General features: G+C 43.3%; 3 protein-coding genes and 1 long non-coding RNA gene across 9 annotated transcripts in view; 2 read left to right on the top strand and 2 right to left on the bottom strand.

The window, feature by feature from the left end:
• Window positions 1-11,960, top strand: part of PALB2 (partner and localizer of BRCA2) — a 28,398-nt gene extending 16,438 nt beyond the window's left edge. For both annotated transcript variants that reach the window (XM_077907000.1, XM_077907001.1), the window contains exons 9-13: window positions 397-558; window positions 1,556-1,672; window positions 6,664-6,751; window positions 9,311-9,459; window positions 11,473-11,960. In XM_077907000.1, coding sequence (XP_077763126.1) covers window positions 397-558; window positions 1,556-1,672; window positions 6,664-6,751; window positions 9,311-9,459; window positions 11,473-11,680 — 724 coding nt within the window. In that variant the 3' untranslated portion in view covers window positions 11,681-11,960. The remainder of the gene's footprint in view (window positions 1-396; window positions 559-1,555; window positions 1,673-6,663; window positions 6,752-9,310; window positions 9,460-11,472) is intronic.
• LOC144319183 (uncharacterized) lies at window positions 8-13,598 on the bottom strand. Of its 4 annotated transcripts, XR_013385087.1 has the most exons (7): window positions 13,098-13,591; window positions 12,204-12,304; window positions 8,933-9,145; window positions 8,000-8,111; window positions 5,742-5,890; window positions 5,074-5,230; window positions 3,833-4,391 (listed from the first exon to the last, which is right to left on the bottom strand). It is a non-coding gene; the product is annotated as an uncharacterized LOC144319183 (long non-coding RNA). The 4 variants fall into 4 exon arrangements; XR_013385086.1 differs by lacking the exon at window positions 3,833-4,391 and adding an exon at window positions 8-2,631 and having other exon boundaries at window positions 8,000-9,145; window positions 13,098-13,598; XR_013385085.1 differs by having other exon boundaries at window positions 8,000-9,145; window positions 13,098-13,598.
• A 1,721-nt stretch (window positions 13,599-15,319) lies between these two features.
• The window catches only part of UBFD1 (ubiquitin family domain containing 1), a 35,296-nt gene continuing 22,745 nt past the window's right edge, over window positions 15,320-27,870 (bottom strand). The window contains exon 7 of one of the 2 annotated variants that reach the window (XM_077907017.1): window positions 15,320-17,235. In XM_077907017.1, the coding sequence (XP_077763143.1) occupies window positions 17,164-17,235 (72 nt within the window). In that variant the 3' untranslated portion in view covers window positions 15,320-17,163. Of the gene's footprint in view, window positions 17,236-17,734; window positions 19,763-27,870 lie in introns of those variants that run through there. The other variant, XM_077907020.1, reaches the window with a different exon arrangement.
• Window positions 16,528-27,405, top strand: NDUFAB1 (NADH:ubiquinone oxidoreductase subunit AB1). Its single transcript, XM_077907027.1, has 5 exons — window positions 16,528-16,718; window positions 23,838-23,954; window positions 25,464-25,551; window positions 26,519-26,618; window positions 27,248-27,405. The coding sequence occupies exons 1-4, from the start codon at window positions 16,551-16,553 to the stop codon at window positions 26,608-26,610; spliced, it is 465 nt and encodes a 154-aa protein (XP_077763153.1). The 5' UTR covers window positions 16,528-16,550; the 3' UTR covers window positions 26,611-26,618; window positions 27,248-27,405.

Raw genomic sequence — 27,870 nt, 5'->3', positions numbered from 1 at the left:
ACTTTTTTTTTTTTTTTTTTGAAAATTTTATTTGTTTATTCATGAAAGACACAGAGAAAGAGAGGCAGAGACACAGGCAGAGGGAGAAGCAGGCTCCATGCAGGGAGCCCAATGTGGTTCTCGATCCCTGGACTCCAGGATCACACCCTGGGCTGAAGGCAGACGCTCAACCTCTGAGCCACCCAGGTGTCCCAGCTCTGACTCTTCATTTCAGATCAGGTCATGATCTTAGGGTCATGAGACTGAGCTCCACACCCAGTGTGGATTCTGTTAAAATTCTCTCTTCCTCTCCTTTTGCCTCTCCCCACTCTATAAATAAATAAATAGGAACTCAGTCCTTTCATATGAAAAGGCTTACTCCTGATTTCTCCACATTTTCCCTTATACTTGGTTTAGGTCATTACTTTGCTCCTCTGATGGTAAACGTGAAAAGCAAGTACTACTGAGTTCTGGAAATATAAAAGCTGTGCTTGGCCTGACAGGGAGGAGGCTAGTCAGTAGCAGTGGGACCCTTTGTGACCAACAAGTAGAAATCATGACTTTTGCAGAAGATGGAAGGTAAGACGGTTGATTTTAATCATTAAGAATGCTTTTATCGCAGGCTTTGAGACAAAGATCACTAGCTTCTTGTTTTTCTGGGCTTTAGGTGTTGTATAGCAGGTTCTGCCCCAACACTAGGAAGCTTGACGTGTACCAGCAAGGAAGCTAGTGGAGTGGACAGGCTCAGCAAACAGTTCTTCAGTCTGTTTAGAAATCTCTGTGTATCTTTTACATATCACAGGTGTCTCAGGATACCAGACTTTTCTTATTCTGCACTTGGTTAATTCTTTCAGTTAACATCTAGATGCTGACATTGTGAATGTGTTACGTCTAGCTCTGAGCTCTTTCTCAGCCTCTAGACCTGCATGTCTATTTATTAGACATCTAGTGGATATTTCAAAATACCATGTTGAAAACGGAACTCCTAACATCTTCTATTTCTATTATACGCTTGTTACCCTTTATTATTTATCTGTCTTTTTTAATAACAGAAGGGCATGGGCCTAGTTTGTCTTACTTACTCATGATCCGTTGTAGTAATCTAGGCAAGAGACATATAATTGCCTGCTTGAATTAGCAAAGTATTAGTGGAGACGGGGAGAAGCAGACAGATTTGAGAAAGAGGAGACTAAAATCGTTAGGGCTTGGTGATTGAACAGGTAGAGAGGAAGGAGACAAGGGTAATGTCCAAGTTTCTGCGTTTCTCACCTGGGTAGACAGTGGTAAAATTCGCTGAGATAGAAATGCAGAAAGAAACAAGATATAAAGAGAGAACTGGCAATTTTAATTTTGAATATGATGAATTTGAGGTGCTTGCAAATATATCCAGGTAGGTAATATGAGAGTAATATATGTTCATTGAAGAAAATTTAGAATACACATTTTCTAGTTGAAATTTTTTTCTGGTATTAGATTAGTGTATATTACGCATAGTTCAGTAATATGTACAAGGCAAGGGCTGCTTAGAAAATGTGTTGGTACAAAATGCTGATTTTTAATACCGTTTTAAATGCAGAAGCAAAGAAAAACAATTTTTGATGCCCCCTGAAGAGACTGTATTAACTTTTGCCGAGGTCCAAGGGATGCAGGAAGCTCTGCTTGGTACTACTATAATGAACAACATTGTTATTTGGTAAGCTTTCTCTCAAGGCCCTCCATTTCCTCATCCATAATATACCTCTAATTTCACAGAGTTTTTAAAACTAGATAAGAGACTGTAAATATGACTGTTTGGGGGTACCTGGATGGCTCAGTCAGTCAAGCAACTGACTTTTAAGATCAGTCTGAGTAGACTATTTTAAAATAAAGGAAACTTTACTCTTGTCAAAAATGTACAATTTTTTCTGCTTCTGGTTAATGGCTTCCATCAGACCAATTATCTTATCTCACATAACAATAAACTCTGGACAAAGTAAAAAAAAAAAAACTATCTATGGGCACTGAGGAGCAAGAAAAAGAACATCCTGGAGAACATTCAACAGGAAATATCAGTGGACAGTTTTCCTGTTCCTATGGCCTTTAGCTAGAGGGGCGAGCCCTAGTCTGTGCACTGGGGGACTAAAAGCCTGATAAAAAACCTTCTGTTTACTGGCTTAAAGAACCAAAGGAGAGTTCAGAGTGAGGAAAGAGAAAGTGAGGAAGAGATCCGGAAATCCCCCAAAAAGAGAGAGCGAGAGGATGAGCCTCAAAATCTTTGCCTAATCATCTGGCTAGTCTTTGAACTACATGTGCATAGAGCAGACTCAAAGCAGCCCAGGGAAGGCAAAAAATAACTGAATTGGGTTTTCAGCATTTTGGAATTTTAATTGAGCCAAATTAACTGTTTACTAGGGGAAAACAATCAGTATTTTCCCAAGGAATCTAACAGAATCCAGAGTGTATGTGATGTCATTAATAATGCCTAGAATACGAACCAGAATTATAAAATATATGTGTTTAAAGGAACCAAATTAATGAATTTATTTATTTTTAAAGTTTTATTTATTTATTAATGAGAGACACACAGAGAGGCAGAGACATAGGCAGGGGAGAAGCAGGCTCCCTGTAGGGAGTCTGATATGGGACTCCATCTCAGGACCCCGCGATCACGACCTGAGCCAAAAGCAGACACTCAACCACTGAGCTGCCCAAGTGCCCCCAAATGAATGAATTTATAATAGAAGACCAGATTCAAGGAGTTCTTAGCCACCTTTCTTTTCAGACCCAGGGAGAACCATACCTGGCCAAAGGCATTTTCAAGGTTAATTGTATTTTTTTTTTTAAGATCATTTTTATTCATGAGAAGACACAGAGAGAGAGAGAGGCAGAGAGAAAAGCAGGGTGCATGCAGGGAGCCCCATGTGGGACTCAATCCCGGGACTCCAAGACCATGCCCTGGGCCGAAGGCAGGTGCCAAACCGCTGAGCCACCCAGGATCCCAGGTTAATTATATTAAGAGAATAGTTGATTTTTTTTTTTCCTCCCAAGTCCTCTCCTTTAACTGGTTCCTTAGGGCCAGGATAGGTCTTGGTAAGACAAGTTGTGATATTAATATCCCTGCTACCCTACCTCCTCTGTCCAACCCTAAGCCTTTAGGAATAAACTAGGGAAGCGTGGTCCTTGAGAGAATCTTTGTCCCCTCCCCACCGGGGAGCCTCTGAAATTTGACCATGTTCCAGTCTGCCAGGAAACCCTATTTTCAGATGGCCCTCTGTCCAGAGCAGCAAGTTTCTACTTCTGGCACTTTGCTCAGTATTTATGCATGGAGGTCTTATTTGAGGACAATATTCTTTACAAAGTTGTCTTTTCTATTCTTTTTGGTGTTTCAACAGTCCAGTCCTTCATTATTTGGTTCCCAGACTATGTAATCTAGTAGTTGGTCTCCTTGCCATTAATCAATATCCTACCTCCAGAACTTCTATTATACTATTACTGTATAATGTAAGATAATTACGTTACATTGTATTATAATATAATATAACATTTTTCTCCCAGTCCTCTCTCCCCAAGAAACAAAACCTTCAGCTAAGGCCATATTTGTTTAATTTCTTCAGCTCCCTTTTCCCCAGTGCTTTGGTATAAAAATTTCTCTTAAGAAAAAAAATTTCTCTTCATCTAGTCCATACTACTTAGCTCCCAGTTTTCTTCCCATCCTTTAGTTTGCCCTTTTTTTAACAGTAACCTTTTGGCATTTTATAAATGGATCACAACAGAATTGGAAATTGAGGAGGGACCTCTCCACTTAGCTTCTAAGTTTAAGCTTAAGGAGTATCTACAGCCCCATAGTTGCCCTAAGCTCTGTTGTAATACCTCAGCCTTCATTGACATTTCCCTCTGTGAATTCGTATTGCCCTTATTTTTTTTTTAAGTTTTTAAATATTGGCCTTATTTCTAACTTAGCACAGGCTATTTTGTCTTATGGAAGTCTTTGAAGATAGGTACATATCTTGTATCTATTCTCAGAGCCTGCCTTAACACCTTGTTTAGGATATTTAAAGATGTATAGATCATATTGTCTATCAAAAGCTATCATTGAGGGCAGCCCAGGTGGCTCAGCGGTTTAGCGCCACCTTCAGTCCATGGTGTGATCCTGGAGACCTGGGATGGAGTCCCACATCATGCTCCTTGCATGGAGCCTGCTTCTCCCTCCGTCTGTGTCTCTGCCTCTCTCTCTCTCTTTGTGTCTCTCATGAGTAATAAATAAAACCTTTATTTAAAAAAAAGCTATCAGGGGGATCCCTGGGTGCCTCAGCGGTTTAGCGCCTGCCTTTGGCCCAGGGCGCGATCCTGGAGTCCCGGGATCGAGTCCCGCGTCGGGCTCCCGGTGTGGAGCCTGTTTCTCCCTCTGCGTCTCTGCGTCTCTCTCTCTCTCTCTATCATAAATAAATAAATCTTTATTTTATTTTATTTTATTTTTATAAATAAATAAATCTTTAAAAAAGATTTATATATATCATTGGGAACCTGGGTGGCTCAGTGGTTGAGCTTCTGCCTTTGGCTCAGGACATGATTCTGGAATCCAGGATCGAGTCCCACATCAGGCTCCCTGCAGGGAGCCTGTTTCTCCCTCTGTCTGTGCCTCTGCCTCTCTGTGTGTGTCTCTCATGAATAAATAAAATCTTTTTTTAAAAAAATAAGCTATCATTTGGGGTACACCTGGGTGGCTCAGTGGTTGGGTGTCTGCCTTTGTCTCAGGGCGTGATCCCAGAGTCCCAGGATTGAGTCCTACAATGGGCTGTCTGCATGGAGCCTGCTTCTCCCTCTTCCTATGTCTCTGCCTCTTTCTCTGTGTCTCTCATGAATAAATAAATAAAATCTTTAAAAAACAAAAAAGCTATCTTTTGGGGCGCCTGGGTGGCTCAGTCAATTAAACATCTGCCTTTGGCTCAAGTCATAATCCCTGGGTCCTGGGATCGAGCCCCACATCAGGTTTCACACTCATCGGGGAGTGTGCTTCTCCCTCTCCCTCTGCTCCTGCTCTTGGGCGCTCTCTCGCTTGCTTGCTCGCTCGCTCTCCCTCCCTCTTTCTCAAATAAATAAATAAAATCAGGATACCTGGATGGCTCGGTGGTTGAGTGTCTGCCTTTGACTCAGGGTATGATCCTGGGGTCCTGGGATCGAGTCCTGCATTGGGCTCCCTGCAGGGAGCCTGCTTCTCCCTCCACTTGTATCTCTGCCTCTCTGTCTGTGTCTCTCATAAACAAATAAAATCCTTAAAAATAAATAAATAAACCAATAAATAAAATATTTTTAAAAAACAGCTATCATTTACCTTCTGGGTTCTATATACTTTTATATTTACACATAGTAGTTCCTGTTTAACTTCTGATGTATTAAATCTCTAAAGCATCATGTTATACTCAAGGTTCAAGTGGCCCCTTTTGAAACTCTTGGTGAAGGTCTAAATATTTAATCTTCGTCAAGCTGTACTAACTGAGCACCCATCTTTCAATCATTCAATAGGTATTTGAGTAACTACTTATATATCACTTTCTATGAGAAATGTAGATATGAATTCTCATTCCAAGGCCTCTAAAATTTAGTAAGTAAATGAGATTGTTTTACAATTCAAAGTATACAATTCCTTTTTTTTTTTTTTTTTCAAAGTATACAATTCTAATACAATTCCTTTACAGTTTAGACAAAAGAGTGAGACAAATTCGGACAGGGTACTTTGGGACTTGGGGAGAAGAGCAATTACTAAATAGAGATCATGTACTGACCTCTGTAGGGCTGAATCCTTTGTTGTTCTTGGCGAGGAAAACCTTGCTTATGTACGTTTAGTTTTCCTTCTTCAGTTTTTATGTCCAGAGCCTGGTCCACAGAATGTTCGAAGTGTTGGTCGAATGAACACATTACACCCCGTTATAGTCTATATTAAATAAAAAATGGGGCATATGGACAGTACTGTAGGGAAGTGAATGAGAGGAGATTTCTGTGGATTGGTGCAGACTGGGAGAAGTGAGAGAGTCTAAGTTGAGCTCCTGCCGCTGGGAGGAAGCAGGACATAATCAAGGCTATAAAGAAGGGAAGGGCATTGGTGGATAACAAGGATGGGACTTGGTCAGTAATGGGGAAGGTGTTTGGACACTAGCTTGAGCGAAGGTGCAGAGCCAGGAATATGCATAATGGGGAACAGTGAGTAATACAGTATCACAGCACTGGATTCATGAGGATTATAAATACCACGAAAAGGAATATAGTCTCTATCTTGTGGGTAATGGGAAACCAACTGAAGGTTTTTCATCAGTAGCGTCCCAGGTAGAGCAGTTACCAACATCACAAATGCCCAATAATGCTAAAGAGTGTAACAAAATCATAATGCTAGAGCCATACTGTGTGCCTGATTTCAATACCTAGTTAACTGAGGTAAGTGAAAACTTCTCATGGAGTTTGGAGAGATTTATTCCTAGTGATATAGCAGATTGAATCTAAGGCTGAACTGTCAAGTTAAACTACTGGCAGTGTTAACCAGTAGTCCTTATTTTTTAGCTAAATCTGTAACTAAACAAAACTAAGGTACCATATCCCTTAGTTTCTCCCTTGGTCACTTCCTAAAAGGATGTTGTGATAAATAAGAAAATATTATGTGAAAGCCAGTTTGCTGGAAGAATGTTATCAGCTTCCTTATTTTTGGTATCTAAGGAATTTAAAGACTGGTCAGCTCCTGAAAAAGATGCACATTGGTGATCGCTACCAAGCTTCAGTTTGTCGCAAAGCCTATTCTGAAATGGTAAGTGATCATCTATTTGGACTGCTTTGTGTCTATTTTGTGTGTTGCTAATGGTCCCACTGAGTAACAGTAGTAGCTTAGTAAGAAGTAATTAACAGAACCTCTCTGTTGCCTGTTTTTGTCCAAACTGAGTTACAGCATTTATTCTTGCTTGAAATTTGTGGATGAAGATAAGTATTGGTATAATATGACGGCTCAGTAAATTTTCTGGCTGTTGTGACCTAAAGGCAAACATTTATTTCTAGCTGTGAATTTATACCAAGAAATATCATGCCTGTTACCAGACTTCACTCCCAACCACATTGCCATAAATGATTTATGATGTGACTGAGTGCCCTTAGAGAGATGGATTAAATGGTCCTAGACATGTTTTTCCCTTAGGCTTTAGTGTTGTCCCATAGAAACGAATAGCTTCTCAGCCATTATGTTGGTAGACTTGGCTTATGGTCTAGTTTGGACATCTGAACAGGCTGAAGGCAGATGCTATGAGTCAGGGGTAACTTTTCAGTACCCACAATCGAGCCACAAGCAAAGGCAGTAGTAGGTGGCTCCATGCTTGTATGGAAACTGACTTTCCCAGCCTCAGCTGCAGCTGTGTACACAACACCACCTCAGGCTTGGAATGCAGAGATGCACCTTTCCTGAGGATCTGTGGACTCAAACTCAGAAGCTGTGTGATCTTAGATAATCTGTCACCTTACTTTGAGGCTTTTTTTTTTTTTTTTTTTTAAGATTTATTTATTTGAGAGAGCATGGTGTGTGGGGAGGGAGCAAAGGAAGAGGGAGAAAGAAACTTAAGCAGCTCCACACTGAGGGCAGATCCTGATGTGGGGCTCCATTCTCATAACCCTGAGATCATGACTTGAGCCAAAACCAGGAGTCAGAGGCTTAACCAACTGAGCCACTCAGGTGCCCCAAGGCTAACTTTCTTCTTTTTTTTCTTTTTTTTTTTTTTTTTAAGATTTTTATTTATTCATGACAGACACAGAGAGAGAGAGGCAGAGATACAGGCAGAGGGAGAAGCAGGCTCCATGCAGGAAGCTCGATGTGGGACTCGATCCCAGGTCTCCAGGATCACACCCCGGGCCAGAGGCAGCGCTAAACCGCTGAGCCACCAGGGCTGCCCAACTTTTTCCATCCTTAAAATAAAAGGTTCATAAAATAAAATTTCATCTCTGGAATTATTACATTTACCAACTAGGCATTGAAATGACTTTATATCTTTGTTATTACAACATTAATGCCTACCTGATAGTAAAGCATTTAACAGAGAAAGGTGGGAGATAGTACGTAAAGGTTCTCCATGAAGCCATCTTTCAGAAAAAAGTTAATATTATTGTACAGGAATCGCAAACTTTTTCTGTAAAAAAGACCAGATGGTTAAAAAGGGGAAAAAGAAAAAGACCAGATGGTAAATATCTTCAGGTTTGCAGGCCACATGGTCTCTGTTGCAACTGCTCGGCTCTGCTGCTGTAGCACTAAAAGTCTGCCATAGATAAAATGAAAACACATGGGCGTGGCCATGATCCACGTAAACTTTTTTGGACAATAAAACATTCTAGAACTTGAATTTCATTTCATATGATTTTTTTCATGCATCACAAAATATTTTTCTTATCTTTTTTTCAACCATTTCAGAATTTAGAAACCATTCTTAGCTCATGGTTACAGAGAGAAGCACTGAGCCAGATTTGGCCTTGTGGGCCACAATTTGCCAACCCTTTTAAATATATGCCATCTAACCTTTTCTTGACCTAGGTTTCTAAGTGATTTCTTCTCATTATAATAATGCAGTCATTCTAGAAATGTATAAAATAGACATGAATGTTATTAATCCCATACGGCTCTATAATTAATTTTCCCCATTTTACCCTCAAAGAGGATTACTTTCAATATGTAACATACATATATATCATATATGTGTAGGTATGTATGTCTGTGTGATATGTATGTCTCCACGCACAATAATTTTATTATTAGAACATGTGATTTTAAAGCCAGGAGAAGTCTGTAACACAGTTTCCCATGAAGACAACCATAGGTGATGGTGTATTTTTTTTGGTCACTCTTACTCTATAAGTGCAAATAGGCTATCTGCAGACTGGCCTAAAAATCCAGTCACCACTTAAAAGATTATTTTTCCGGGTAAAATGTGTTCCAAATTTTCAAAAATCAACTTACCAATGAATAGCTGCAGTTTGAGGACTCCCTCTGCATGTTTATATGCCCTCTTTGCCTCTGACAGCATTTTCCCAAATGGTTGGCATGAGATATTAGTTGTATCTAAGGTGGAGGAAATTAACAAGTCCACTAGGTTCCCACTGGCAAGGCTGGCTGAGCCCTGTGCTAAAGATGCCATATGTCCAGCTCATCAATAATCTCAACAGTTTTTGCCTTAAGGAAAAAAAAAAAAAAAAGAGCTAGTGATTAAATCCTGCATACTCAAGAGACTGTTGGTCAATTCTTGTAATTCTTTGGTTTTGTCTTTCTGTCAACCCTTTGTTTTCCCCACCGTACTCTTGCTGATTTATTTGGTTATTAATTTTTCTCTTAAATTAGGGGCTCCTGTTTGTTGTTCTGAGTCATCCTTGTGCCAAAGAGAGTGAGCTGTTGGGAAGCCCTGTGTTTCAGCTGATCGTGATTAACCCTAAGACAACTCTGAGTGTGGGGGTGATGCTGTACTGTCTTCCTCAAGGGCAGGCTGGAAGGCAAGTGTATGCTGCTGTTCACTGAGTATGACATTTTGGAAGGCACGTGTGCAAATACAAAACCCAGATATTTTTGTGTCACTTAAATGAATGGAAACCAAGCAATACTGCAGATCATAAGAATGTTAAGAAGCAGGAAGAAATGTAAAGCTTAGTAGATCTGAATCAAACCCCAGATTCCCTACATTCTGATCCCCACCAATACGGGGTAGGATAGGTATCTTATGTATATTCAAACCCTGTCTTTTCCCATAACAAAACCCACTTTGAAAAAAAACCCACTTTGAATATAAACAATTAGTTTTCTCTACATAAATGACCTTTCCATAAAACCTAAATTAAAGTTTTAAGTTTAAGTTTAAACTTAAATTTAAACCTAAATTAAAATTTAAGTTTTAAGTTATTTAGGAAGGTATCTTTTACTTTGAAAATGGAGTGAGTCTCCATCATGTAAGCAGTTGATATTTACCTACTGACTGATGAGAAGATTGATGTATCAGTGATACAGTTATTGGCATCCCAAGGATTATATAAGCTTTCTAGAGCTCTGAAGCAGTGCTTGTATCATTAGGCCAACCCAGCCACATCTGAACATGTCATTCCCAGAGATTACCTTTCTTTACATTTTAAATCAGCAGCAAAGACTGAAAATAGATCTAGTAGATCAAGACCACAAAGTCTAGCTTTAACAATATGCAAAGATAAGTAAGTTTGATAGATACAATGTATGTTTCTGTGTTTCTTTGGGTCTTGTGCAAAGCTGGCTGGATCAGTGTTCTAAAAGACCATCTCTCTCCCTCTGCACTTAGCCAGCTGTGGTATTTCTGCAACTGTTCTTAGCTCAACGGGAACCTCATAACTATCATCTGCAATACGTGCTTCTATATAGAACTTGTTTCTTTGGATTTGAAGAGAGAACCATAGTCACTAGTTCTCTTCAATTGAGGGTAAAGAGAACTACTCCATCAAGCATTTCCTTCGTCACTCTTCAAAACCATTTGTTTAGCAAGCCCTGAAACCTCTCTGGTGCTGATTCTGTAGAGGGCCATATTGTTTCTAATCTCATGGAAATAAGAGAAAATTAGACACTACTGTTCAGTGCACAAAATGCCCCGAGGCTTGCAGTGTTTTGGACCACAAAGAATGGAGAGTTACTGGCAGTGGAGGGCTGGGGACAGAGTATCAGAGAAGATTACAGAGTTTCAAAAAATGTGTTAGGAGTCAGCTACACAAAGTTGAGTGGGAGCTCAGAATAAAAAATGGCATCCAGTTCACTCAGAATATTCACTAAGGATTGACTGTGTCCCAGGCACTCTTCGAAGTGCTGGTGGTATGGCAGTGAGGAATAAAACTGTATTAAGCCCTTCCTATGTATTTAGTACTGCTAAGCTTTTTATATCAACTCTATCATAATTCATATTTCACTGATAAAGCCGAAGAACTTCGGGGTCACAGAGGGTCACAAAGCTCTTACTTTGTTAGAATTCAGACCCAAGCAGCTAATGCAGAGCCCCTGTCTTAAAAAGATAACCAGATTTCTGCTCTATGATGTTTACATTTGGTAGGAGAGATACCCCCCCAGATATGAAAAAAGGATAATCTCACACGTGAAAAGGAAACAGGAAATGCGATGGGAAACAGTGTGCATATGTACACTTCTGTAGACAAGAGATTAGGCCTGACCTTTCTACAGAGGTTGACAGGCCTGAATGATGGCAAAATCCAGGCTTGCTAAAGAGGGAATAGCAAGAGCAAAGATGCCGGCGTTGACCAAGCGTGGCCAGTTTGAAGAGTGGAAGGCAAGTTCCTGTGAGCGGCCAGGGACTGGACACATGATTGCATCCAAAACCACAACACACTTGCCAGCAGTCCTTGAGGGGCAAACATAGGTGTCATATTTACAGGTATTTTTGTTCTTGTGGTTGCTCTGGGAGCATGATTTTTGGCTTAACGAAAAAAATTCTTTGAATTTGTGATTTGAATGGGTTTTTTTTTCTCTCCGCTTGATATTAGGTTCCTGGAGGGGGACGTGAAAGATCATTTTGCAGCCGCAGTGTTGACTTCTGGAACAATTGCCATTTGGGACCTACTTCTGGGTCATTGTACCGCTCTCCTCCCACCTATCTCTGACCAGCATTGGTCCTTTGTTAAATGGTCAGGTACAGATTCTCATTTGCTGGCTGGACAAAAAGATGGAAATATATTTGTATACCGCTACTGATATGAAAACACAGCGTTCTGGATTTTTTTTTTTTTTTGACCAATTAGTATTTTTTAGAGTTGTAGCTATAAAGGATATCTGGGTGACATTTAAACTAATTACTTGTATTCATTCAGACACATCTTTTTATTCTGATGGTAGTGGCACCACTGATCTTGAATGTTCATTTATACTTTGGGAGAAATGATTTTAGGTCAATTTTTGTAATTCCTCATGTCTGCACAATTGCTTTTAAAGGTGTACATAAAGCTTCCGATGTTAATAAATATTTATTTTGATACATTCTGCTTGGCCTGTTGTCTTCTTTTTCCTATTCTTTTAGATAATTTTCAGAACAACTAGTTATTTTATAATTAGAACACTCAGTAATGCTTGCATAATCAAATTTCAGTTAACTTAGTATACTAACACACAATATGCTTTTTATGCTATTTGTAATGCTTTGTTTTTACATAACTACTAAAGGTAATAAATACAGAGCCTACTAAAATATGCCAGTTTAGAAATGCCATTGTTCTTTTACCTTCTCATGTGCATCCTTGGTTCCAGTGCTGTGGTGTCAGTAGAGTTACTTTGAGGCAACAGAGCAGTGTGTCCTGAGCTCATCATCTTCACCTTTGCCTACTTGATTTGAGAGACAGAGATCCTTAGGGTTCTAACTGGGTGGTGTCATCAGAAATTTTGTCTCCTTCAATTAAATATTTGCTCAACATTCTTACTGAATGAGTATGTATTCATGATCCATATAACCTATTTGCTCTGTTACTTCTCTTTTAAAGACCATTTTTGTAATGTTTGCTAGCATGGTTTTTGCTAACTTCATTATTTCCCTTTGATACAATGGCATAAAGAATTCAACTTTCTCTCTTATACTTGTTCCGTTCCCACTATCTCTAGCCTAAATGAGATAACAATTATTTGCTGGTACATCATAGATAATAGAGGGCTTTTCACAAAGATTGATGTTTTTTAAAAGGTTTTACTTATTTAAAGATTTTATTTATTAATTCATGAGAGACAGAGAGAGAAAGCAGCACAGACACAAGCAGAGGGAGAAGCAGGCTCTGTGGAGGGAGCCTGATGTGGGATTGAACCTGGGTCTCCAGGATCACACCCCAGACTGAAGGAAGCGCTAAACTGCTGAGCCACCAGGGCTCCCCAGAAGGTTTTATTTTTTTTATTTGAGAGAGAGAACATGAGCAGAGTGGGGAGAGGGCAGAGGGAGAAGCAGACTCCCCACTGAGCAGGGATCCCAATGTGGGGCTCCATCCCAGGACCCCAGGGTTATGAAGGCAGAGCTGAAGGCAGATGCTCAACCATTGAGCCACCCAAGTGCCCCACACAAAGATTTAATTTACTCAGGGATCTTGAGAAATTTGTCCCCTATAAGATTTAAACAGAGCTAAGCAGTACTTACATAAGTTCAGTAACGGTTGAACAAACAGTGAACGCATACTTGTAGGTATGAAAATGATTGCTGTGAGGCCCCTGGCCTTCGCAAAGTCTAATGAGAGAGACCGTGACACAAAGCAATAAATACCGTGTTTTAAATTGAGAGGGTTATGTTCAGAATGCTCAAAGGCTGGACAGTTAGTACAACACAAAGGAGTTCCATAAAAGTTCCGTGAAGAATGACAACTTAGCGGAGTGTTGCTGGGTAAATAGGTCAGAGCAGAAGCAAAGGGCGTTCCAAGAGAAAGCACAGTATGGCCTGAACTATACACAACTCAGGATTGCAGGAGAATGAATTATGCTGTGGGGGATGGAGCGAGGAAGCTAAAGAGGTAGCCAGGGAGCTGGTGATGCATGTTAACAAACCTGAACTTTATTCAGCGGGTGTAGGGTTTGACCAGTGGAGTAATAAGCTCCCACTCTAGCAACACAGTGAAGAGTGGATTTATGGAGGCAAGAGTGGAGATTTATTTATTTATTTATTTTTATTCATTCAGAGAGAGCAAAAGAGAGGCAGAGACACAGGCAGAGAGAGAGGCAGGCTCCATGCAGGGAGCCCAACGTGGGACTCAATCCCGGGTCTCCAGGATCACACCCCGGGCTGCAGGCGGCGCTAAACCACTGCGCCACCAGGGCTGCCCTCTGGCCTTGTTTTTAAACCAGGAGAAACTGGCATATTTATGGGCTCAAGGGAAAGAGCCAGGAGAAAGTAGAGGGTTGAGGACATAGGGGAGAAGAGGAAAGTGGCGGGAGGGGGTGACACAATAGTGTAAATGCGCTGGAAAGAGGGAGGGACAATGGGTGGCTGGGGGGATGATGTATGGAGGAAGCTGATTCCATATCCTTCAATGGGGGTGCTACTGGGAGGCACCAGTGACCTCTCCTAAATCTTTCCAGCCACTGAAGATTTGATCTCAATCTTAATATTCAGCCTTCGACCCTACGAACCAGGGAGGCTGACATTTTATGTGTTTGCTGGAGGAAAAAGTAGGTCTCCCAAAATATGTCATTTAAATAAGAGGAGATTTATTATTTTTGACCAAATGGATGCAATATAACACAGATAGGTCGTGGCAAACTAGGGTTCTAGTTGGGGGCTTAGTAGTCTAGCAGGCTCTTGTTGCATGCTCCCTCTTCTGCTAATGCTGCACGGTCACACTACATGTCTGTCCCATGGGTCTGTCCCGGAGTGTGACCAGGAAGGAGTAATCAGAGGCTGCTGTGTCACTGGTGGCTGAAGTAGATTTAAAGGGCCATGATCCTCAGACTCCAATCAGATTTTTTTGGCTGCTGGTTTTCTGCAGAAATAGAAAGCTGCCACCCCAAATGGAGCTGGACCATTCCCAAAGAATTGATCCAATTACACTTCCAACTGATTAATAAACAGTGAAGTGATGGTGATGGAATCAGGATGCTAGAGAAGCCTGGGGTCAACTGTTTGCATTGCCACCCACACTCTGGTTGGTATCACCAGCAGCAGGGTGATTCCCAAGGCTCTGTCTTCCCTCCTCCAAATTGATGGAAGTCTCAGCTCAGATATCACCTCCTAAGAGAGGCCTTCAAGAACCACCCTAACTAAAATAATGCACCTGCTGTCATCTCTCACTATTCCCCTACTACTTTATTGTTCATCCATGGAAATTTTTTGTACTTATCACTACTTCCCTGGATTTTTTGTTTTAGGGGAGGTGGGTTTTTAAAATTTTTATTTGCTTATTTTCTATTTTCTCACTAGAATATAAACTCTATGAGAACAGACTGCCTGGCTTGCCCACTGCTGTAGCAGCTAGCACATAACAGATATTCAATTTCTTAATGAGTGCATAAATAGAAACAATTTTACAGCAGTGAGATGGTATTGTACAGTCTATTTTATTTTTTTAAAATTTATTATATTTTATTTAGTAATCATTACACCCACCATGGGGCTTGAGCTCATTACCTGGAGATCAAGAGTCACATGTTCTTCAGACTGAGCCAGCCAGGTGCCCCATGCAGTCTATTTTAAATTAAAGGCACCACATTTTATTACACTTGAATTTAACAAAAGCGAAAATAAACTGAAGACTTCTGAAGGCATTGGTGGATTGTCTATCCAGGCAGTTTTCAGAATTTGGATTTGTTTTTCTGCATTTGGATTCAATCAATATCCTTGAGCTCCTTGCTAAGAAATATGAGATTAGCACATTTAAATTTCTTCTCACCCACTTTTCATGAGCTGTATTACTTATATACATTGTTCAATTTTATTTTTTTTAATTTTATTTATTTATTCATGACAGACAGAGAGAGAGAGAGGCAGAGACACAGGCAGAGAGAGAAGCAGGCTCCATGCAGGGAGCCTGACATGGGGCTCTATCCAGGGTCTCCAAGATCACACCCCAGGCTGAAGGTGGCGCTAAACCGCTGGGGCACCGGGGCTGCCCTATTTTTTATTTTTAAAGATTTTATGTATTTATTCATGAGAGACACAGAGAGAGGGGCAGAGACATAGAGGGAGAAGCAAGCTCCTCACAGGGAGCCTGGTGCCAGACTCGATCCTCTGACCTGGGATCACGCCCTGAGCCGAAAGCAGACGCTCAACCGCTGAGCCACGCAGGCGTCCCATATTGTTAAAATTTAAACATGTTTTATTATAATTCCCACATTTATTAGATTTATTAGATTTATTTATTTATTTATAAGATTTTATTTACTTATTTATTCATGAGAGATACAGAAAGAGAAGCAGAGATACAGGCAGAGGGAGAAGCAGGCTCCCTGCAGGGAGCCTGATGCCAGACTTGATCCTGAGGCCTCAGGATCTCACCCTGAGCCAAAGGCAGACGCTCAACCACTGAGCCACCCAGGCTTCCTGCCTTAACGTATTTAAATAGATTTTTGACATTCTTATTTTATATTGAGTTTTGACCTATTAAATAATGTTTTACCTATTATCTATCAATATCTGTCCTATCTATCCCATCCATCCATCCATCCATCCATCTAATCTATGTCTATCATCTATCATGTATCATTTATCTATCATCTATCTATGTATCTATTTATCATCTATCTATCTATCTATCTATCTATCTATCTATCTATCTATCTATCTATCTATCTATCTATCTATCTATCTATCTATCTATCTATCTATCTATCTATCTATCTATCATCTAATCAATCATATTTCATCTTGAAATCCAGCGGAGACCAAGAGTTGCAGGCAGGCCCTTGGCACGGAGCCGGCCGGGACCCTTTCGACACCTGTGCACAACCCGGGGCGCAGTGCCGCCAGGAGCCGCCAGGGGCCGCTATAGCCGGCGGCGTCCGGCTGCGCCGCTCTGTGCGTCCGCTCCGTGCGTCCGCTGCGCGCGGGGCGGCGAGGACCCTGGGCCGGAGCGCGGGGCGCAGTGCATCCTGGGTTGGCGCAGGCATGGCGGCCCGTGTCCTTTCGGCTTGTGTCCGCCGACTGCCCGCGGCCTTGGCGCCGCTGCCCCGGGTTCCCACGCTGGCCGCGGCCCGGCCGCTCGGCACCACGCTGTGCCCCGCGGGAGCCCGGACGAGGCCTGGGGCTCGGCAGGCAGCCCCGGTGCTCGCGCAGGTGACTCGCGGTGACTTTGCTGGGGCTCGGCAGGGGTCAGGGATCGGGGTGGCGGTGCGGGGGAGGGGCCAGGCCAGCCGCGGCGGGGTGCCCGGGGTCCCCGTGGCGCCCCGCCCCTGCCAGCCCCCGCGGTGCTGGGTTGACCCCTGCTGGGAGTCCGGGTGACCTAGTGCGTACGAGCCGCCGCGCGGACGTTCCCGGCGACCGCCCCCGGCTTCGAACGCTCGCTGCCGCCTTCCGAAACTTCGGGCAAGTCTCCCGGCAGCGACACCTCGCTGCCCGGCCTGAGCGGCGAGGTTGGGGTATGGTCTGCTTCACGGGGGCGCGGAGAGGTTTCTGAGGGCACCTAGGTGGGGTGCTAGGCAAGCTCCCGCATACTGGTGTCCGTTAGTCGTGGTGACAATGGCAGGTACCGTGACCGGGTTCTGGGGGGAGCCACACTGGCCTACAGTCTTCTCCAGAGCGGTTGTCGCCCAGGCTTTCTCCCTGTTGTGCCTTTTGCCTGTTTACGGGCCTCCTGGAAGTAAAGATAGGAGAAAAGTAGTATCTAGCCCTTCTGTCCGGCGAAATCTCTGCGACGCAGAAATTCTCTTTAGGGCCGGCCGTGATTTCCGACCCTGGTCGCGCATTCAAAACCCCCGGGCCGCTGGGGAGGAGGAGGGCAGCTCCCTGCCCACCCCGTCCCCCAGCGGCCGATTGTGATGGACTTCTCTGCGATGAGGCCCTAGGCATGGGTTTTCATTGAAGTTCCCCCAGGTGACTAACGGGTTCTGCCGAGAGCAAGAACCACTGCCCTAATATAGAATAGGCTCTCCAGGCCAAACTGAGAAACCCCTCAAACCTGCGGACTTAGTATGATAGGGGTTTCGGTATAACCTTTTTTTTTTTTTTTTTTTTTTTTTTTTTTTTTTTTAGTATAACTGTATTGACTGCATGTTAGAATTAAAAAAAAAAAAAAATGAGGATGCCCAGGCCAAATCAATCATTATCTCTAAGAGTTGGGGTCTAGGTGCCAGTTTTTAAGTCAGGAAGTGATTCTTGCGGGTGGTTAGGGTTGAGATTTACTGACAACGTAATGGATTAATTAATTAAGGCATTGGCCCTGTTGCCTGAATCAAAAGGTTAACAAAGTGTCACCCTGAAGTTAAGAGTTAAAAGGACATTATGTGGAGTTGCCAGGTGTTTTTGTCTCTGAGATTGATTTCCATGGTAGACTAAAGTGCAAAGTGATTGTCCTTATTCATGGAGCAAGGATTCTCATTCTGGATTGTTACAGATCATTGGGTTAAAATACAGATTCTGGGAAGGGGTCCGAGAGGCTTCATTTCCAGTGGGCTTCCAGAAGATTCTGCTGCTGCTGCTGGTCCTTGGACCATAATGGTGCTGAGAGATGTTCCCACTACCTCTGCTTGGTTCATATACAGCAGAAGAACCATTTGATTTATATGTATATATTTATATTGACTAAGTGTTCCCATTTATCCACCTTACATCCTGATTGGAGAGAACAACCACTTACATACTCGTTCAAAAAAAAAAAAAAAATGAGGGACAATTATGTGCCAGACCTCATTCTAGCTGTTGAAGGTAAAGAGCTAAATACAAAGGAAGCGTCATTGGATACACTGCAGCCTCCTGGTAACCTTGCCAGCTCATCCTTCTGTGTTCCCTAGGCTGTTCTACACTCTGTTTTGGTTTATCCTTTCTCTCTCCTTCCGCCTCTGCTCCTACCCTGTTGACACTTTCTGTCTAATCCTTAAATGTTGCTAAGTTCCAAAGGTCTCTTCACTCTCTTGGTTTCTGTTCCTGTCTATTTCTCAGTTACCCCAAACTTCACCTCCAGCTTGTGCTCATCTCATCTGGACTATTGCACATTCCACCTGTTCTGTTCCATGAGACTTTTTTTCTCCTCAGATCCATCCACTGTGCTGACTCCAGGGTGATTAGTTCTTCATTTACATTCTAAACCCCCCCACCAAGAGGCACCTGGGTAGCTGAGTGGTTAAGCATCTGCCTTCGGCTCAGGTTGGGGAATCCAGGGATCCTGGAATCAAGTCATGCATCAGGGTCCCTGTAGGGAGCCTGGTTCTCCCTCTGCCTATGTCTCTGTCTTTCTCTGTCTCATAAATAAATAAAATCCTAAAACAAAACAAAAACAAAAACACCCTACTCCAGCCAAAAGGAGCCAGAGCAGTTCTCCTGGATACAAAAATAGGAGACAGTATAAAATAGAAGGTAAGAAAAACAAGGGAAGTGGCCTAAAGCAGAACCTGGAAGTCTTGACTTGGACCAGGCAGGCCCCCAAATCTGAACTGTCTTGAAGCCAGAGCACAGAGAGGATTTCCAAAAAGTTCTGTGGGGCATGGTACCCAGATGAAGGCAAAATGCTTGTTCAGGGAGAGCTTAGCTATTTTGTCTTTTTCAGGTCTACGGCCCTGGGCGCCTCAGCCTCAGAGCCTGTCTGTATACCACCTTAACCTTCAGTCTCCAGCAACATGAACTCATTTCTTCCCACACAGACCCACTACACTTTCATACTTTTTTTTTTTCTTGGCCAGTCCTTCCCTCCTTGAATGCCCATGTCCTTTCAGGGCTAACTCTAAGTTTGGTGTCTCTTTCTTGCCTGTCAAGGACTGAATGACAATTCTAGTTCCTGAAGCAGCCTACAAATAAGTCTGTCATGGCTCTTACCACATTTAATTGTTTAAGATTTTATTTACTTATGTATGAGCGTGAGCATAAGCAGGGGAGTGGCAGGGCGAGGGAGAAGCAGACTCCCTGCTGAGCAGGGAGCCCAACTGGGCTCTATCCCAGGACTCCAGGATCATGACCTGAGCTGAAGGCAGATGTTTAACCAACTAAGGCATCCAGGTGCCCCTCTTGCCATATTTTTTATTACAACTTAAATAATCTGTTTGGATTGATCTTCTCCATTAGTCCATAACCTTCTCTGAGGGCAGAGATCATGTTTTATTTATCTTTGTAGTTCCAACCCGAAGCACAGTCTTGGCACATGAGAAAGCTCACAGGCTGTTGAGATGGTCCTGTGTATTAAGAAAAGACATAACCACACGTGAAGACAGGTGTGTGTACAGCACAGAGGAGGGACCTAACTAGTGCCCCCAGTGAGCGCGATCTCAAAGGCAGCAGTTTCTCATGCACTCAGGGCAGAGTGTGACAGCACATGCAGAGGCCAGGACAGCCGGCACTCTTTCATTTGACCCTCGGAGTACCTGTGGAATGGAGCATGTTGTGGATAGGCACTGAGGAATGTGGATGTTCTGTTTAGGTTGCAGGGAGTGAACATGAAACAAGGTTTGTTGAGTAAGTGAGATCTTTCCTCCCAGTCAGCTAGGCTGGGTGGCCCAGCAAACATCATGGTGAGACAGTGGGAAGAGTGGAGGTTGGCTCTCAGGTCCCTGGCCAGAGTGCCAGGTGGCAAAGAGGTGGAAGGCATTTTGGAGACGGTAACGAACTTCTTTCCAGACTAGTGTTGAGATGTCTGCTACTAGGGTGGAGCTGTCCAGGGGGCAGTTGGTAGAGCTGCATTTAAAGCAGTCTCCTGAACTAACTTACTTACTGTCTGTCTGTCTTTCTTTTCTTTCTTTCTTCTTTCATTTATTTATTTTTTATGATAGTCACATAGAGAGAGAGAGAGAGAGATAGGCAGAGACACAGGCAGAGGGAGAAGCAGGCTCCATGCACCGGGAGCCCGACGTGGGATCCCCGGTCTCCAGGATCGCGCCCTGGGCCAAAGGCAGGCGCTAAACCGCTGCGCCACCCAGGGATCCCAGTCTCCTGAACTTTAAACTGAGGTTCTTCAGTTTCCCTTAGTTCAGAGATGTACCCGAGTAGAGACAGATGCTTTTTTGATGGACACACCAGGTTACTGGTTTCTACTACTCTAGGGGGTAGTCACTCTTTTCCTGCACACAGTGCCTTCTCTGATGGCTGTGGGAAGTGACTTGTGTCACATATAATTGTTAAGTGCAGACCTTGGGGGAAAAACACCACAAACATTGTTGACTGTTGGGGACACCACTGAGGTGCTTACCTGTTCTGTGCCCCTCTTTTTTTCTTTCTTTTTTTTTTTTAAACAGCTGAGATCCAGCAGGAAGAAAGCAGTAAGGCCCTCCCAAGAGGCCAAGCTGGGGAGGCCTGGGGAGCATACCTAACTTTCTCTGTCTCTTTCCTGTCTGTAAAGGACTGATGTCAGAACTAAAAGAAGTGCTGGTTGTAAAGTGCCTAGCGCAGCGCCATAGTCTGATTTTATGATAAGTCCATAAAGAGACCAGAAGTGGAGGCCTGAGAGGGAAGGAGTAGGAAGTACGTAGGGACCACATGACTACCAGAGTCTCAGACTGGCAGGTCACTGCCCTGATCCCCCTAGACAGCCCTCAGTAGGTGTGCCTGGCAGTGTTCTGAGGCTTCCACATTCCCTCAGTGAATCCTCACAAATGCTGTGAGCTTTGTAATGTTGCTTGTTCTTATTTTACAGCTAAGGAAACAGACACTAAGCTAAGGAGGGTTAAGTAACATGGCCCAGGCCAAAAAGCTAGTAAAGCTAGTGCCAGGGTACAGATGTAGGCAGGCTTATTCCAGTGAGTTGTCACCCACTACTACACCTGCCTGCCCTGTGCTGAGCCCACTGGAGCCCCCCACTTCGGAACTGGCCTGTGCTCTCCAGATGGAAACCCTTTTATTTCACTGCGCGGTGCACACCTGGCCTAAGAGCGGGCACTTGCTTGGGCTACTGGGGTTGATGCTGACCCCTAGCGGGCCCCTTGGGGTAGTGAACCGTGTGCCCTTCCAGCGGCCTCCTTCCTTGTGGGCTCTGCAGCACAGCTGGAGTTTTCTCTCTTTCTCCTCACTAGTAATCCTCCCTCATATCTTTTTTTTTTTTTTTTTTTTAAGATTTATTCATTCATTCAGAGAGAGTGAAGAGAGAGGCAGAGACACAGGCAGAGGGAGAAGCAGGCTCCATGCAGGGAGCCTGATGTGGGACTCGATCCCAGGTCTCCAGGATCACACCCCAGGCCGCAGGTGGTGCTAAACCGCTGTACCACCGGGGCTGCCCCCTCCCTCATATCTTCTTGATGTGCACACAGACAAGGCCTCCATCAGATTCTTCCCCCTTTTTTCTTTTTTCCTCCCTTTTCGGTCATCACCACTTAACTCCTTGCTCCTTCCTCTGTCTCTTTCCCTTCTGCTGCTTCATTTTATTTGTGGCTTGGAGATTTCTAGTGATTGTGGGTAAGTAGGCCTGGAGAGGTCCCTGTAGCAGAGGTCTCCTTAACCCATGTTGCAATTGGAAAGGAAAGGATGCTATATACATGAGACAAAAAGAACCACTGCTCTTAAACCCTGAAAGCACTTAGAAATACCTTTAGAATATCCATAAAGAAAAAAATTAAAAAAAAAAGAATATCGGGATCCCTGGGTGGTGCAGTGGTTTGGCGCCTGCCTTTGGCCCAGGACGTGATCCTGGAGACCTGGGATCGAGTCCCACGTCGGGCTCCCGGTGCATGGAGCCTGCTTCTCTCTCTGCCTCTCTCTCTCTCTGTGACTATCATAAATAAATAATAATTTAAAAAAAAAGAATATCCATAAAGCTCTTCATCTAATCTTTATAGCTTGCTGATTAAATCTGATTTCAGTACCTGATTTTTTTTTTGTAAGATAATATTTCTTTGTTTTTGTTTTTTTTTTTTTATAAGGTTTTACTTATCAGGGCACCTGGGTGGCTCAGTTGGTTAAGCATCTGCTGTCTGCCTTCAGCTCAGGTCATGATAGAGCCCCACATTGGGCTCCATGCTCAGCAGAGAGTCTGCTTTTCCCTCTCCCTCTGCCCTTCCCCCCTACTTGTGCGCGCTCTCTCTCTCTCTCTCAGATAAATAAATAAAATCTTTAAAAAAAAAAGATATTATTTATTTGAAAGAACAAGCGGTGGGGAGGGCCAGAGGGAGAAGGAGTGGGAGAAGCAGACTCCCTGCTGAGTAAGAAGCCCGAAGTGATGGGGGAACTCAGCTAGATCCCAGGACCCAGAGATCATGACCTGAGCTGAAGGCAGATGCTTAACCGACTGAGCCTCCCAGGCACCTTGATATATTTCTTACACAGAGGTGTATACAGGTTTGGCTAATATGGCAGTAGTTTTTATTATGATTTCCATAGACCTTTGTCAGTCTCGGGGACCTGAGCCCCAACATTGAAACCCACTATCTCTGGGGAAATGCTGTGAGAACTCCAAATTAACTTAAGAACTCCCAAACTTAAAGTCAACTTTAAAAGGTAAACCAGTTCAGATTAGGGACTTCCACAGTGAGCAGAACTGTCAGACAGCTGTATTGTTTTCTCTGGTTCTGCACTGTGCCTTCCATGGCATTAAACCTATCTTAAAAGAGTTCCTTTCATATTTGGTGAAAGGATCCAGCCAGCACCCTAATGCCTAGCTGAGTATCAAGTAGGTTAGTATCAGAGACATTTGAGATACTCCTCCTATCATGGCAAAAGTTAGAAAGGCTCATGGTTTTACTGGTGGCAATAAGGCAAGCCTACCCTGAAGGGAAACAGATTGGACTATAATGACTATCGGGTTCCCTATTCTTGGGGTTGGTAGCTGGCTCATTTGTCCTGGCTGAGGTCAGGGGGCAATATTAGACCTGCTGGTGTGTGGTCCTCAGGTGAGCTGCCTCTCTCCACCATGACATCTCTGTCTAGATGGGCTATTTTGACTCAGGTGTGCTGATGAAAGGTGACGATGCCTTAGAGTGGCAAGGTGTTGCAGAAGGTGCCACAAGACTTATTCTTATCTGCAGACCCTGCATGATTTTAGTGGCAGCCAGTCTCCCTGAGCCAGACAAGTGGCTAGAGCCTGAGGGCTGAACACGGGAGCCAGGAGGGCCAGTCCTGGCTCTGAGGGGGAAAGGAGGCCCATTTTTATGCTGCTGGAATGCTAGGGCTTCTGGAAATACCCAGTGTTGTGACTCTGAGTGGCCTAAAGGCCACGATTAGAATCAGAGGAGGTGGCTCTCTGAAACCCTAAAAGCTATGAAAGGTACCTGAGCTAGTGCACTGACCCAGAGGTTCAACAATTCTCCCTTCCTGCCCTTGTTCTAGGTTCCAGGTACACAGCTGTGCCGTCAGTATAGCGATGCACCCCCTCTGACGTTAGAGGGGATCAAGGACCGGGTTCTTTATGTCTTGAAACTCTATGACAAGATTGACCCTGAAAAGGTAACTGATGTGGCTTAATGTTTTTTCTTTAAATGAGTATTTAATCAATGGTACAGAATTCAGAGGGTCCAAAAGGATATTTAGGAAAAAGTCTCCCTGACTCCCAGCCACCCAGTTCCCTTTCTGGGAGGCACCCAGCAGAACCAGCTTCTCATGTATCTTTCCAGAGCTACTCAATACATATTCAGAGAAGTATACACATGTATGTATGTGTATTTTATGTACTATGTGATCTTTATCTCCTACCCTTTTTTATTTAAAGATTTATTTGAGGGATCCCTGGGTGGCGCAGCGGTTTGGCGCCTGCCTTTGGCCCAGGGCGCGATCCTGGAGACCCGGGATCGAATCCCACGTCGGGCTCCCGGTGCATGGAGCCTGCTTCTCCCTCTTCCTGTGTCTCTGCCTCATTCTCTCTCTCTCTCTCTGTGACTATCACAAATAAATAAAAATTAAAAAAAATATTAAAAAAAAAAGATTTATTTGAGAGAGAGTCTACATGCATGCACAAGTAGGGTAGGGACAGAGGGAGGAGAAGAAGCAGACTCCCCGCTGAGCAAGGAGCCCTACACAGGCCTTGATCCCAGGACCCCGGGATCATGACCCAAGCCAAAGGCAGATGCTTAACCAACTGAGCCACCCAGGTGCCCCATTCTACCCTTTTTTAAAAACACAAGTGGCAAAATACTGCAAATGTTGTTTCATACCCTGCTTTTTTTTTTTTTTTTTTAACTTAACCACTGGCATTTTTCTCATAGTAGTGCACAGATTTCCTTTAATAATTGAATCTGTGTAGGTAGGATGGTGGCGGTTTTATTATTGAGGTCTAATTGACATTTTATTAATTTCAGGTGTACAACCTATTTGTATAATATTATGAACTGAAAAAAGGAAGGGGCAGTGTGCTTGGGTGGCCCAGTCTGTTAAGCATCTGACTCTTGATTTTGGCTCAGGTCATGATGTCAAGGTTGTGAGATTGAGCCTCACATCGGGCTCTGTACAAGACGTGGAGCCTGTGTAAGATTCCTCTCCCCGCCCCAAATTGTGAATTGATTACAAAGAGTCTAGTTAACGTCTGTCACCAGGCACAATTACAGAAATTTCTTCTTATGATGATTTTTAAGATTACTCTCCTGGCAACCTCCATGTATGCACTGTAGTGTTGTTATAGTCACCACGTTGTATGTTATGCCCCCAGGATAGTTCTCCTGAGCCGTGATCAAAGATCTTAATAAAATACATAAAATGAAATCCATCATTAGCTTTGTGTATATTGTTAACCATTTCAGAACAAGCTTGAATAAATTAACATATAAAGCACAAAGCACACACCAAGTATATGCTGGCACAGGTTAAACATAACATGCTGGATATCACATATTTAAAATATGGCCTCTTTATATTAAGAAGAATCTTCTATGTAATGATTAAGTAACATCATACCTCTCTGTTATCTTGAGAAGCAATTACTTTCATTGACTCAGTTTTGTGTTTGGCCTTCCTTTCTTGCAGCTCTCGGTAAATTCCCACTTTATGAAAGACCTGGGCTTAGACAGTTTGGACCAAGTGGAGATTATCATGGCCATGGAGGATGAATTTGGTAATAGGCTAAGTCTGGGGTCTGCACAAAATGATTCTTAAGTGGAAGAAATGCTGGGGATCCACAATTGGGATTTGAATCAAATACATAAGTAGAAACAGCACCACACCACCGCCACCACCTGCCCACTGTTGGATGAAGTCAGTACTAGGGACACTGCACTCCATTAGAATGCACTTTGTGTGGGGCCAGCTGAGTGCTGCCCAGTGTGGTGCTGAGGGCTGAGTGACCAGACAAGGTCTGGGGAAGGATGGGATTTGGATGCTTTAGGTGGGGGCTCCACGATGAAGGCAGAACCTTCCCTGTGGAGAAGCTGAGTGCACCTGAGCACCCCAAAAGTCCACCCCCAGAGAAGTAACTGGGTGTGCCTGGGAGGGAGACACACACACACACACACACACACACACACACACACACATACACATACATACGAATACACAGGTCTGGTTTCCTGCAGTGCCTCCCATGTACACTCCCAGGTTATGCTTATGTCTCAGACAACTGTGCACAGGAGGCTTCTGAAGGGTCCATGGCCCAGTGTTTGAGTAAGTTGCCTGAATGAAAGCCAAGGGGGCTTCTGTGCTGTCCTGCAGAGCTGAACTTAAAATTCCTCACAGGTTATGCTCACTAGAGGGATGGTATCAGTTAGGGGTAGGATGGGAACATAGTCACGAAAATGTTATGGAATTAGATAGTGATGGTTGTACGACTTGTGAATACACTAAAAACGACTAAATTTTACATTTTAAATGGCTGCATTTTCTATCCTGTGAATTACAGTTTTTAAAGACCCAGCATACTCAATATGATAGAAATGCTGTCTAGAATATAACTGGGCCATGACTTAAATGGGATTCAGGGTTGCTGGGAAATTTTCATGTACGAAGGTGGTAAGGAAGCATGAGATGCATTTAATTTTAAAGGATTTGTTTTTTCTACACTTATGCATTGTACGTTTTACTTTCAGGATTTGAAATTCCTGACACAGATGCGGAGAAGTTAATGTGTCCACAAGAAATTGTAGATTACATTGCAGATAAGAAGGATGTATATGAGTAAGAGATCAGGTAAATGACTTCTGGAATCATGTTCTCCTGCTTAATTAATCTCTGTAGTTCTTCAATACAGACAGACTCGGGAAGAAATGGGAAAATTGGAAATGTCTGACAAATTTTCACTGCCTATAAAATGCAGGCCCCTTCTGGTTATCTGCCTCTCAATGGGGGCTGGCCTTAGTGATTATCTTTATCCTTCAGCTGGGCCATGAACAATTCATTCTCGGACAGGACTTCCTTGATTGTCAGCTCTCCCCTTAAAAGCAGTCTTCTATAAAACACTGAGCAAGGTAACTAAGCACCCTTAGTTACACACCCAAAGTCAGCTCAGCCTGCTGTCCTCGAAGCTGAGATGGCCTGACTCTTAATCAGGCAGGGGATAATAAGAGGACCTACCTGAGGCTTTCTTGAACGTAGAATTCAGTAGCAAATGCAAATTACTTAACACAGTGCTTGATGGTAAAGCAACCTGTTAATAAACATTAGCTGTTGTTTTCAGGCTCTGGGATAATCAAGTGGTTAACTTTTTAAATAAAACCTTGTTCTGAGTGTCTGTAACTTTCATTACCCTGGATTGAGCACTTTCAAAGTCCTTAAAAGTCAGTGCACCAAAAAGAAACACTGAACTTTGTCTTTGCCAGACCCCTTTTTTCACTGAGAGAAGAGTCAGAAGATGCTGGCGAATGTCTGGAAGTGAGAACGCGTTTTGGCATTATTGCTGCCTTTGACAGAGTAATTCTGTTTAGACTTGTATTTAAATTGTCTGTTTTTCCCTTTGAAAATAAATATATAAAACCAATATTTTTCTCAGTCTTCAGTTTTTTAGTGCCTACAAAGTGCTTGTTTATATTGACTTCACTTAATATATTTAATTCGGTTATTTTTTAAGTAGGCTTTTGGTGGGTGTGGAACCCAATGCAGGGCTTGAACTCACAACCCTGAGATCAAGATCTGAGCCAAGGTCAAGAGTCGGATGCTTAACCAACTGAGCCACCCAGGCACCCCCAAGTCTTAACTGTGCTTAGTATTTTTTTTTTTTAATTTTTATTTATTTATGATAGTCACACAGAGAGAAAGAGAGAGAGGCAGAGACACAGGCAGAGGGAGAAGCAGGCTCCACGCACCAGGAGCCCGATGTGGGATTCGATCCCGGGTCTCCAGGATCGCGCCCTGGGCCAAAGGCAGGCGCCAAACCGCTGCGCCACCCAGGGATCCCTGTGCTTAGTATTTTTTAAGACTTATCTGATTAGTCATTGGTATTCAT

This window comes from Canis aureus, chromosome 8, assembly GCF_053574225.1.
Source record: "Canis aureus isolate CA01 chromosome 8, VMU_Caureus_v.1.0, whole genome shotgun sequence".
NCBI classification, from domain to species: Eukaryota; Metazoa; Chordata; class Mammalia; order Carnivora; family Canidae; genus Canis; species Canis aureus.
This window is presented reverse-complemented; position numbering and strand designations above follow the sequence as displayed.